Source organism: Barbus barbus (assembly GCF_936440315.1).
Source record: "Barbus barbus genome assembly, chromosome: 47".
NCBI classification, from domain to species: Eukaryota; Metazoa; Chordata; class Actinopteri; order Cypriniformes; family Cyprinidae; genus Barbus; species Barbus barbus.
In genome coordinates, this window is record NC_136725.1 from 6,750,041 (window position 1) to 6,763,911 (window position 13,871).

The 13,871-nt window shown below is 34.8% G+C and overlaps 1 protein-coding gene across 1 annotated transcript in view; it reads left to right on the forward strand.

The window, feature by feature from the left end:
- The window catches only part of LOC306865341 (chondroitin sulfate N-acetylgalactosaminyltransferase 1-like), a 53,014-nt gene extending 39,807 nt beyond the window's left edge, over positions 1 to 13,207 (forward strand). The window contains exons 5-8 of the mRNA XM_079409885.1: positions 5,717 to 5,895; positions 8,696 to 8,790; positions 9,360 to 9,441; positions 10,847 to 13,207. Coding sequence (XP_079266011.1) covers positions 5,717 to 5,895; positions 8,696 to 8,790; positions 9,360 to 9,441; positions 10,847 to 11,136 — 646 coding nt within the window. The 3' untranslated portion in view covers positions 11,137 to 13,207. The remainder of the gene's footprint in view (positions 1 to 5,716; positions 5,896 to 8,695; positions 8,791 to 9,359; positions 9,442 to 10,846) is intronic.
- The last annotated feature ends 664 nt before the right edge of the window (positions 13,208 to 13,871 follow it).

The following is a 13,871-nucleotide window of genomic DNA, read 5'->3' on the forward strand; positions in this document are numbered from 1 at the left end:
ATTAGCACATGTGTGCTTCCACACCTGGTGGATGTGATTATCCAATTCGTTCATTAGTGTGGTCATTGGCAATCCGGGGCTTTGTAATGACAAGGAAGTAACCTCACAATCCTTATCTGTGTCTAAGGTGTGAAAATGTGTGTAGAGTTTTACAAATCACTGTGTGTAATGTTTTGCAAAAAGGGTGAAGCAGACATTGTGTGTAATGTTGTGCAAAGTGGAGGTGTTTTGCTCATTGGAGTAGAATTTTGCAAATTGTGTGGAAATGTTTTATTTTAGTGTGTAAACAATCGTAAAAAACTGTAATGCTAAAAAACCTCATAAAGTGAAATTTCCATGCCATGGGACCTTTAATTCTTTTTGTACTTCAGCCTAAGTGGATTCTCCACAATTTCCTGATTATTCATTCCAGCTCTCTTCTGAATGTCTAGAGCTAATTGTTTGTAATTTCCCAACAGCCCTGAATGCTTGTATCTTCATTTCACTTTTACACATTTACACTTTTTAGTAGTTTTTTAAATATATACATACGTCTATATAGTTTTGATCTTATTTTATTTGTTTCTTTTCTGTTTTTTTATTATGTTATGTAAAATTAAAATGAGAAATGTTGTCTCAGCAACTGGCTATAATAAAATATTTTCTAAATATACTTTTTTGTGCAAGTTAACGTTTTAATAATGAAAATGTTTTTTTTACGGTTATTTTAAATGTTCCTTTTTTCATTTTAGCTTTAGTTTTAGATAACTATGATAACCCGGGTGAATATTATTATATTATATTATATTATATTAATGTATCACCTGGTTCACCGTGTCCTGAATTCATTCATACTGAGTATTTCTAATAGTGAGCCGCACAGCTGGTCATAGCTCTCCAAAATCTGACCAGCATATTCAGTTTGCTAGTTAAAAATGAAATGTAATTTGTTTTGTCAATGAATCAGTTTCTTGCCAGTAAAAATGAACATTCTAAAAGGAAAAGCATTTGTAAATGTATTATGATATATCATATCATAAACAAGACGAATGATTATGAATCCATGAATCAAACCCACTTGGAATGCACACAAGTTTTGACACAATTTTCCACACATAATTTTTGTGATTTATGTCCCTGTATGTGGGTAGAAAAAAATCATTGAGAAGAGGAAAATTTCTCACAGTTGCTATTAACATCATTCTGCACACACTCGTATGCTGTGTCTGACAGTTTCTGAAACTTTATGCTGCATTGGCCGACTGTTCATTTGTATAAAGTTGAGCTTGACTTTGTCACATACTGTAGTCAAACAATCTCAACCATCCCTCATCAAGAGTCCAAGAGTCACCTTCACTTTTGTTGCCTTAAATCACCAACATCAACAACCAGTTTAATTTGTCAGTGTGCTGTCAACTGTGCTGTCAAATGTGCTGTTGTGATGCATGAGTTATTTTCATTGGTTTGCATGGTTTACTCACCCTCAGGCTTGTTTTTTAATGTGAACAGATTTGGAGACATTTAGCATTACGTCACTTGCTCACCAATGAGTGATCCTCTACAGTGAATGGGTGCTGTCAGAATGAGATCCAAACAGCTGATAAAAACATCACAATAATCCAAAGTCATCCACATGACTCTAACAATGTCTTGTGAATTGAAAAGCTGCAAGTTAGTAAGAAACAAATCAATCATTAAGGCATTTTAACTTTAAACCATTGCTTTTGGCCATAGACCATAATCCATAATAACGCTTCCTCCAGCGAAAAAGTCCATCCCCTGTTGACCTCTCACATCAAAACCCACCTATATTTGTTTAGAGATGTTTTGGACTGTCTACCTTTTAAACAGTGCTTGATCTGTGCATATTTTACTCCTGATTCAGACGAGACAACTTTTAAACTGGAGAAATATGATGGACTGGAATGGTGTGGATTATTGTGATGTTTTTATCAGCTGTTTGGACTCTCATTCTGACGGCACCCATTCGCTGCAGAGGATCCATTGGTGAACAATTGATGTAATGCTACATTTCTCCAAGTCTGTTCTCATGAAGAATCTAATTATGCCCACATGGGGTGCTACAACTAACAAAAAAAAATTATTTTCTCTGACAAACCCAGAAACCAACGGAGCAGATTTAACACTCTAAACCCAGTTAATTTGCATTATTATATGGCATACATTTTTAGGTTAATTAACTTAATGCTTTATAGTGAAACAGTATTAGACAACCACTTAATAGCCACAAAATGTTCTTGTCTCCAAGTTTCTAAGTATCTATATCTCTTGATGGACTGAAGCTATTGGTGTTTTGATACTGAATGCGGCTGTAATTAACTTTGAGAATATCCACAAATCAATATGTAATTCTAGACATGAACATATTATCCAGGGCATTAAATGCACATCGTCCTAAGCAAGATCCCGCATGATGACAGATTGACCTTCAGTCCAGCTGAAGGCTGATGTACTGATATTATGCACAGAACTAATGGAAGTGCATCTACCCGTGTTTATCCTGTCATTCCACATTTTACCAACTAGATTTCAAAGTATGATTAACTCTTTCAAGTACCTGATGAGTTTAGTTGTTCTGAAAATGGCATCAAGTTTCCTGAAGTCTAAGATTTCCTGACATTCCTGACCTGTAAAGTGTGTCTTGAGCCAGTATTTTAACTTTAAAGAGAGCGGTATCCTTTGCTAATGAAAATTTGTTATAAAGAGTTATAAAATTGTATTGCAATTTACACAACATGGTGCATTCATTTTTCTAAAAACCCTTTGCTGTTATGTATTTTACGTTTATTTTGATCTCCCCGTTCTTGTGTTAACACAGATGTCTTGTGAAAGATTTTCCCAGATAAAGCAAGTGCTACCCATTTCAGTTCCTTAAAAACTCTTCCAGCCTCAAGAGTCCAGTCATTAACAGCTCTTTTAACAAATTATAGCAAATTGTTTAAAGCTGCGAAATCTCCAAAAGGAATCTCAGCTCTTGAATAGTTTTAGGATTTACATGTGTTCTAACATCTCACAGCTGCTAGATGTTACTGTATTGATGTTGAATCAAACTCTTTCAAAATGCTATAAAGACTAGTTTACCCTTTTCTTTAAACTGATCTAAAACTATATTTTAGCCTTTTTGTGATGTCAGTAGGTTACTTAAGATCAACTTTCTGCGCTGTAACATTAATCAAATATCAAGTAGCACTGCTTCTGCTTATATGATCGTAAAACACTTTTTATTGTTGTCATGTTCTCAGAGGTTAACAGGGGACGCCATGAAATAGAAGGAAGCAGGAGATCTAGGAGAATCTATGTTGCATATGTTTTAATGCTCAGACTTTGTCCTGTACTTTTTGTCTGGCCAGCACAACATCAAATGTTATTATACCAAACCAAAAGCAATGGAAAATGATTGCTTCACATTGTCCTGTGACGTTAAAAACCTTGAATTGGAATTGAAACTTATGAAGACAAATAAACCACACAGTCGTACGCTTAAACAACAATAGCAAGCATTGTAATAGCAAGGAAATAGTAAGTAATAAAAAATATGAAAATAGAATAAAAATGGCTTGAAGAAATTATACTAATAAATATATAAATATAAACGATAAATTAATAGCAAAGCAAAAACGTTGTATTTGTTCTCTTGAAGCTATACACACAAATTGCTAATAAAGGAATAGTTCACCCAAAAATTAAAATTAGCAGAATATTTTCTCATCCTCAGGCCATTCAAGATGTAGATGAGTTTTTTTCTTCATCTGAACAGATTTGAAGAAATTTAGCATAATATCACTTGCACACAAATCTACTGCAGTGAATGGGTACCGTCAGAATGAGAGTCCAAACCAATGCATGGATTATGAACTGGGAGTGTTAGCCAGAAGGAACGGTTTAAAGTTAACGGTTTAAAAACATCTTGATGAATTTGTTTCTTACAAACAGTTTTTCACTTCAACAAGACATCAATTGATGGACTGGAGTGGTGTGGGTTACTTGTGGATTATTGTGATGTTTTTATCAGATGTTTGGACTCTCATTCTGACGGCACCCATTCACTTCAGAGGATCCATCCATAAATTGCTCAAAATCTGTTCCCATTTTCAGTTTTGTGTGGACTATTCCTTTAAGAATCCTTAGATCCTTCACTGCAAGACCATCAACATCAGTCCTCACAGAGCAAAGTAGATGTGATATCCGTATCTGCCGGGCAAAGTGAATCGATGCACATGAATAATTTGTGTTCATTTGAGAAGAGGAAGAGAGGAGAGTGTAAGTATCACTGCATTATACAAACCTGGTTGATGTGAATATTGATGATGACACTATGCATAAATTCAGCGGTTTAAGTAATCATTATGAAATATCCACCATTAAACATCACACTGAACAGATCAGACATGCCAGTAACTGTGTGTGGATTCATTTAGATATAGTATGGGGAAAACTTTGTCTCCAGAATTTAGCATAATATATCAAAACCCATCTTTGTGGTCATATAAGGACATGCAAAGTTTGTAATATATATATATATATATATATATATATACTGTATATACTCTCTCTCTCTATATATATATATAGAGAGAGAGAGAGAGAGAGAGGTAGAGTATATACATACTGTATATAATATAGTCAAAGTATGCAATTTCTGCATGCTGAAGTGAAATGGAAAAATGCAATGCCTCGACTGATGGAATGAAAAGTATCCTAAACAGTTGCCAGCCTTTGAAAACAAGTCAGTATCATAGAAAGAAAAATGTAGTGTTTTTCTGGCCGATGGCAAACTGAATATCACATGCATGCATGCTGAAACGCCTCAGGCTCTATTCCAAATCCGTTCCGCTAATGTGTCTTAAATCAAATCTTGTTTGCCTACTATTTGTAACTGCCCTAAATCTGCACCGACGAGTAGCTCTTGAGCATTTTTTTGGCTGGGTATGTTAACAATGTCTGCTTTTGTATGTATTTATTCAATATAAAACAACTCTCATGGATTGCAGCAATGTTTTCGTGGGTTATGAATCTCGTCAGAGAAAGTAGGTGCTTTTTTTATTTCTGTCAGACATGCTGACCTATATTTTGTATTGGGCCAATAAGAGCAGTGGGGCTTTTTTTTTCTAGTGTCTGAATGCTGGTGGCTCCAGTATTTCATATATATATCGTGCTTTTATATATCAGCTTTGCTCCAGCCCAGCACATTACACTTTAATCATCTTTTGTGTGTGTGTGTGTGTGTGTGTGTGTGGCTGATTGTATTCATAGTCACATACACGCAACTCTGTCTGAAGGATGCCTGTTATTCTCTCTATCCGTGAGAAATGATGCGGGTCACGCTGTAAAATCTGCACCCGCCATCAATCACAGCACATTTTACTCTGCTGTCACAATCAACTCTTTTTCCAGAAAACGGTAGACTTGTATATTTAGTGCTGCTCAGTTTTGGTGGCAATGTACTCTTCTAAGAAAAGTCAGTATGGCCCAGTGTTCTGTTATAATATGAAGCAATTTTCTGTATTGTTTTGTTCAGGTCTGTTTTTTTTTTAAATTGCACATTGCATTATGCATAACCATTTTTTCAATTAATTTACTATTTAATGTTTTTTTCTGCATTATTATGATAGCAGTTATATCACACAGACGTGATTGAAGAGTAATGTATAATTGTTCTGTTGTTGATGGTTATCGATGAGAGAATGTTGTGTGATTTTCATGTGTCTGCTTTCAGGGAGCTGAATTTCCGTAACTTCACTCTGATTCAGCTGAATGAGGAGTTTTCTCGGGGTCGAGGGCTGGATGTGGGCGCTCGTGCTTGGAAGGGAGGCAACGTGCTGCTCTTCTTCTGTGACGTGGACATCTTCTTCACAGCCGACTTCCTGAACACATGCCGTCTGAATGCCCAGCCTGGTGAGAGAAGAGAGGAATTTCTATATATATACAGTACATACAGAGCTGAGCCAATTTGGATACTTCAAAATGACTTTTAATCAGCTGTTGTCACGGTTAGTTGATGTATGAAGTCATTTCTCCAAGTGTGGCCTAATAGACTAACCACAGGTGTGGAGATTCACACTCAAATATCAACATGATCAGCAACAATCGACAAGCATGTTGTTTAGTGCTCAAATACTCTATTCTAGATTCTTATTGTGAAATGTTTTGCTTGAATAGTGCACCTGTGCTAGCATTATTTAAAATAAATGAGTCTTGTCATATAAATGATTAAGCGTGGCTTAAACGTATATGTGTATATGCTACTATTCAAAGGTTGGGGGTCAGTAAGAATTTTTAAAAAAAAATTAATACTTTTATTCAGCAAGAGCGCATTAAATTGATCAAAAGTCACATCAGGGACATGTACAATTATTTATCATTTAAAATTAGAATGATTTCTGAAGGATCATGTGACACTGTAGACTGGAGTAATGATGCTGAAAATTAAGCTTTACATCACAGTAATAAATTCAATTTTAAAACTAGGGCTGTCAAGGGATTAAAATTTTTAATCAACATGGTTTTCTGGTTAATGAATCGAATTAGTCTCAAATTAATCACACTTAAATATTGGCTTAGAAATTACCCCTCCAGAAGATCATTTGAAGTCATTGTTGTGTTAAATGAGAAAAGCATCGAATAAACATTATAAAAAGCAGCTTTAGAAAGAAATGTTTTGATTCAGCATTGCATTTATTACACATAAACTTTAAAGGCTACAGTGTTTTCTAAACTGGCATTTATGTATATTTACACAGACTGTAAAGAGGTGCCAGGAATGCATTTAATGGGGTTTAAATGGACATTATTGGGTTGAATAAAAAAATTAATATTGAAATATGAAATAATTTATTTTAAAATAATTAATTATTTATTTAATTAATACTCTATTATGTAACCAAAACTGCAGGGCTCATTAAATGCATTAATTGCATTAATTTTAATGTGTATTTTTTTCCATAATTAGTCTCACAAAATTAAATTGACAGCTCTGTTCAAAAATTTAAATAGTTATTCTAAATTGCAATAATATTTCACAATATTACTGTTTTTAATATATTTTTGATCAAATAAATGTTTTTAAATTTCTTTCAAAAACATAAAAAATCTCACTACCCCAAACTTTTGAATGACCAACTAATGATAAGTGCTTAAATGAGGAATATAGGCTGTGCTCGTACAACCCAAATTCCGGAAATGTTGCGACATTTTTTAAATTAGAATAAAATTAAAAGTAAAAGACTTTCAAATCGCACGAGCCAATATTTTATTCACAATAGAACATAGAGAACATAACAAATGTTTAAACGGAGAAATTTTACTCTTTTATCCACTAAATGAGCTCATTTCATATTTGCTACAGGTCTCAAAAAAGTTGTCACGGGGTCAACAAAGGGCTGAAAAGCAAGACATTTTTAAAAGATTCAGCTGGGAGAACATCTAGCAACTAATTAAGTTAATTGACATCAGGTCTGTAACATGATTAGCTACAAAAGGGATGTCTTAGAGAGGCAGAGTCTCTCAAAAGTAAAGATGGGCAGAGGCTCTCCAATCTGTGAAAGAGTGCAAAAAAAGATTGTGGAATACTTTAAAAACAACGTTCCTCAATGTCAAACTGCAAAGGTTTTGCAAATCTCATCATCTACAGTGCATAACATCATCAAAAGATTCAGAGAAACTGGAGAAATCTCTGTGCGTAAGGGACAAGGCCAAAGACCTTTCAGGCCCTCAGACGACACTGCATCACTCATCAGCATGATTTTGTCATTGACATTACTAAATGGGCCCAGGAATACTTCCAGAAACCACTGTCTGTAAACACAATCCACCGTGCCATCTGGAGATGCCAACTAAAGCTCTATCATGCGAAAAGGAAGCCATATGTGAACATGGTCCAGAAGCGCCATCGTGTCCTGTGGGCAAAGGCTAATTAAAAATGGACTCTTTCAAAGTGGAAAAATGTTCTATGGTCAGACGAGTCCAAATTTGACATTCTTGTTGGAAATCACGGACGCCGTGTTCTCCGAGCTAAAGAGGAGGGAGACCTTCCAGCGTGTCATCAGCGTTCAGTTCAAAAGCCAGCATATCTGATGGTATGAGGGTGCATAAGTGCATACGATATGGGTAGCTTGCATGTTTTTAAGGCACTATCCATTTCAGCAGGACAATGCAAAACCACATACTTCAGCTATTACAACAGCATTGCTTCGTAGTAGAAGAGTCCTGGTACTGAATTGGCCCGCCTGCAGTCCAGATCTTTCACCTATAGAGAACATTTGGCGCATCATTAAACGAAAAATACGTCAAAGACAACCACCAACTCTTCAGCAGCTGGAAACCTATATCAGGCAAGAATGGGACCAAATTCCAACACCAAAACTCCAGAAACTCATAACCTTGATGCACAGTCGTCTTCAAACTGTTTTGAAAAGAAGAGGAGATGCTACACCATGGTAAACATGCCCCCCGTTCCAACTATTTTGAGACCTGTAGCAGGCATCAAATTTGAAATGAGCTCATTTTGTGCATAAAATTGTAAAACGTCTCAGTTTAAACATTTGTTGTTATCTATATTCTGTTGTGAATAAAATATTGGCTCTTGTGATTTGAAATTCTTTTAGTTTTCATTTTATTCAAATTTTAAAAATATCCCAACATTTCCAGAATTGGGGTTGTGTATCATAACCAGCTGTGTGATCTGACTCTGTCGTAGGAAAGAAAGTGTTTTACCCTGTTCTCTTCAGCCAGTACAACCCAGCTGTAATCTACGGCAGTCATGATCACATCCCCCCTGTGGAACAGCAGCTGGTAATGCAACTCATTTTCATGAGGAGATTAAAATGCTTCATCAAGTTTGATGTGATTAATTGGCCCATAGTGATGGAACACAATCATCACGCTCGCTTGGCATTGATATTCTGAACGTGTAGATAATAAAGAGCTTGATTAAATGTACTGATAATGCGGAAAGCTGACATGAGACCAGGGGCCAAAATGACATTTGCCACACCTGCTAATGCTGATTGAATTGAGAAAATCTATTAGCCTAAATATTTCTTACTGCCCATGACTATATATTAAGCAATATTTATATGAAAAAATAGCAAAGTTTTTCCAGTTGTGTTAGTTTTATCCTTTCAGATAATGAAAATTTTTAATTTTGGTTTTCATTAATAATAGCAACACTAATTTTAAGTGTTTTTATCACAGTAGTTACTGGCAGCTGGCAGTTTTATTTACTCGCCAAAAGCAATTTCACACACATTTGGTGCTTGGCAAGTGTTCATTTTGGACTGTGAATGAGACCACAGACAGTAGCAAACTACTATAAAAGAGTATTTTTGTGTTCATGCTCATCAGGGTTCTTTCTTTTACAGATCATTAAGAAAGACACTGGCTTTTGGAGGGACTTTGGCTTTGGAATGACTTGCCAATACAGATCCGATTTCATTAATATAGGTAAACATCCTCTCAAGCAGTTGTTCACTGACATGAATTAAATTCATGTATATGGTATTCATTTATTTGGCTGGTCAAATGAATGTAAATGAGGGCAGCTGTTGGTGCAGGTATTTTAGAAATAAATGACAAAGTTGTTCATGTATCTAGAATTTGATCTATAGCCAAATGTAAATATCCAGCCTAAGGTCATTTTGAATGTAAAAAGCACTTGAAACACTTAGGCAGAGGCAGTAGAAGTAATATAGCATGAGTCAGCTAATGAGAACACAATAGGTCCCACCTGTGAGAATCAAGTTCCCATGTCTCCTGTCTAGACATGTGTAACATCACGTGGTACAACAATAAGCGCTGATAATGATACTGATGTTTAGTAGAGTATATGGACTTCAGGAAACACATGAACATAGATGTCGCAGCAGACTGAAGGCAAAAATCCATATGATCCCTTAAGGAATCAATACTTCATTTTCAACACACAAGTAAACAAATACATTAGCTACATCATGTTATACACTACTGTTTGGCATCATTAAGATTTTTTGTTACGTTTTCAAAGAAGTCTCTCATGCTCACCAAGTCTACATTTATTTGATCAAAAATACAATAAAAAGCCTAATATTGTGAATATTGTTGCAATTTAAAATAGCTGTTATCTTTCTGAATTCCTGTCATATAAAGCTAATTTTCAGCATTTTTTTTCAGTGTACAGCGTCACATGATCCTTCAGAAATCATTCTAATATGCCGATTTGCTGCTCAAGAAACATTTCTGATTATTATCATCAATGTTGAAAACAGTTGTGCTGCTCTATAATTTTGTGGAAAAAGCGATACTTTTTTTCAGGAAATAACATAATTCATATAAAATAGATTTTACTCTTTACTGTCACTTTTGATCAATTTAATGAACCTTTGCTGAATAAAAGTATTAATTCATTTATTTTATAAAAAACATCTTACTGACCTCAATTTTTTTATTGGTAGTGTAGATAGGAAATACAAAACGAACAAATATTTCCTGAGGAAATTTCAAGCTTCCCTTTAACAACAACAGGAGATGTGTGTAAACAAAGTGTTTATTCAACATTTTCTTTCTGCGGATACATTATTATTATTGCAGCTGGCCAAATTAACAATACAGTGGTCAACTTTTTACATAAGAATACATATTGAGGTTATCTGACAACATTTTACAGTGCGTACTGAACATTGAGTCTATGATGGAACAAACTGTTTTAATTGCATTTAATTATTTTAATAGTATAATGATTTCAGTAGCCTATCTTGAAAAAGATAAATGCATTAAATGCTTGAGCTGCACCTCTGTACTGCTTGAGTTGATCCATAAAATTACATAATTCACAGTCATTACACACATTTTGACTGTCTCCTCCGCTTTAAAGGTGGTTTCGATGTGGACATTAAGGGCTGGGGCGGCGAGGACGTCCACCTGTACAGGAAGTACCTCCACAGTAACCTGCTGGTGGTGCGCGCCCCGTCACGCGGCCTCTTCCACCTGTGGCATGAGAAGCGCTGCGCTGACGAATTGCCCCCGGACCAGTACAAGATGTGCATGCAGTCCAAAGCCATGAACGAGGCCTCGCATGGCCAGCTGGGCATGCTGCTCTTCAGACACGAGATCGAGGCGCACCTCCGCAAACAGAAGCAGCGGAGCGGAGCTAAAAAAGCTTGATGGAAGCTCTTCTGTATATGCTCTTAAAGGGACAGTTCACCCAAAAATGAAACATTATGTTCTTATATATGAAGCCTCATGATATTTGACGTTGTTTGTTCTGTGGAAGTAGAGCTCTGGTGGTTTTTTCACTCACTGAAGCATTGAAAAACCACCATAAAATCATCAAAAAGTGGTCCACATGAAGCCCAGTATTATGATAATGAGAAAATATTTAAAGAATTGAATCTTTTTTATTGAATCACATCACAGAACCAGTTTGAACAATTCGTTCATGAATCAGACTGATCTGTGATTTTGACTGATTTTATTTTTTTCTGTTTCAATTGTTTTGGTTTAGAAGTCCTCTTGTGCTTACCAAGTCTCCATTTATTTGATTAAAAAAATACAGTAAAAGACATAATGTTATAAAAGATTAATATTTCAAATAAATCATTGATTTTTTTATTCATCAAAAAGTCCTGAAAAAAATGTATCAGGGCTTCCACATATATATTAAGCACCAAAAACTGCTTCAGCATTGATAATAATAAGAACCATTATTAATAATTGAGCGCCAATAATAATTGGCAATAACTGAGAGCCAAATCAGCATATTATTATGATTTCTGAAAGATCACATGACACTGAAAACTGGAGTAATGATGCTGAAAATTCAGCTTTGTGTCACAGGAATAAAATAAAATACAAAAAATATATTAAAATATAAAACAATTATTCTGAATTGTAATAATCTATCACATTATTACCCTTTTTACTGTATTTTTGATCAAACCTCGGAGCCTCGGAGAGCATAAGATACTTCTTTTAAAAAAATTAATCTTAATTATTCCCAAATGTTTGATTGTAATCGCATGGAAAAGAGCATCCTGTACGTTCTCCAGAAGTTCTCCTTTTATGTTTCACAGAGGAAGGAAAGTTATTTGGTTTGGCATGATACTAGGGCGAGTAAATGATGACTGAATACATTTATGTTATGCATAAGAGGAGAAGTGAAGAAACTATACAGTACTGCCTTCAGTGAAGAGCCGGTTTTAGTCAAACTGAGGCACACACATCTGCAAACCCAAACACTGAGATAACCAAAGAGAGACACCACAGGAACAGACATTCCCTCAAGACAAGATCGTCATGTGTGGGTGTGCAGTAAAGGACCTTCAAGTCTCTTTGGAGTGATACAATATTACCCTCAGTATTATAGAGACGCAGCACACGATGAGTCTGTAATGCACCTCAGAAAGCATTCTGTACTATACTACCTGCTGCAAATGACATTTAGACCAGACTTTGTTTCAGCTTTTTTTTTTTTTTTTAGAATACAAGAGAGAAAATGCCTTATTGCGGTTAATGTATAACATAGGTACGTAATTTCTTAATTGTGAATCGATGAGCGAGAAGATGATTGAGGGCTTTAATGCATGTATCCAGATAACTGTGTTGACAGTTCATGTGACGAGTGGTTCAAAGAACTGCAATTCATTTTATTACCCTCGATTTATTAATATTGTGGCGCCACCTTGTGGTGCCATTTGTCAAAATGGTCCATGACTTGATGCGAACTTCGTTATATACTCATATTATACCACAACACATCAAAGTTGGTTTTAAAGGAAAATCACATTCTAATTTTGATTTTAAAGAGACAAGGAATTGCAATATGTGAGTGATATTTTGTATAACACAGAAGTTTGTTTGAAAAGAGTATCAAGAGTGCTTACGATTAACAGTATTTGTAAGAGGGTTTATTTAAGTGACCCTTCCAGATACTTATATTTGTGCACAATTTATAATCTTCAAATTTTAGCTTAATTTTATTGAAGTTCAGGCAGAATACAAGCCTGTCAGGTATATAAAAGACTTCAGGGTGCAAAGCACTCTGTTTTTCTCCTAGTGCTGTGTAGAATAGTTTAATATAATTATTTATTGGGGGACAGGATTTTTTTTTAACTTCACCCCCAAACCTGAAAGCTTGTATGTTTATGCATTCTTTAAATATTTAGTTTTTCAACGAATTCTCTCTGATTTATTGTAAATTAATTTTTTTTAGGACGAAGCAGAATAAAATTAAGAGAAAAAAACACTGATTTTCATACGTCATTATTTATTATAAACACCATCGACTACGAATGAAAATGATTTGTCCAGACTTTACCACTAGATGGCAGTATAGTATTTATTTAAATCGCCCTGATCTCTGCACTTTGTAGTTTCTGTTTGGCTTGCGATGATGTATTGTGATTTTTTAACGATAAGTATTTTAATTTATTATTTTTTACCGATCTCATATGACATTGTTTGTAAAGAACACCACTAAATGGCTCAATAAACTAAAGATAAATTTAAATAGTCATGATAAAGCTGCATCAGTTTGACAGGACACTCAAATTGTGTCATGAATTACATTTGAGTATCTATGATTAGCATTTTTTAATTAAAAACTACATGTTCAAAATATAAAACACTACTTTTCCTATAAAACACTGCTTTTATTAAGTTCTTGTGTATTTCTGTTATTAAATATTACATTATTCTTACATACTTTACATTGTCACTAATATTAAAAACTTTTGTTACAATAAACTAATAAATATATATTGTAACAAATGTGTTTAATATTAATTAGAAAGAAGTTTTATTTGTTTGAAAAGTAGTTTTTCTCAGGTAGTCATGATATAGATTTAATTGCATAGGCGCACGGGGGCGTGGTCACAGTGGGCGTGGCTTAGACAGAGAGA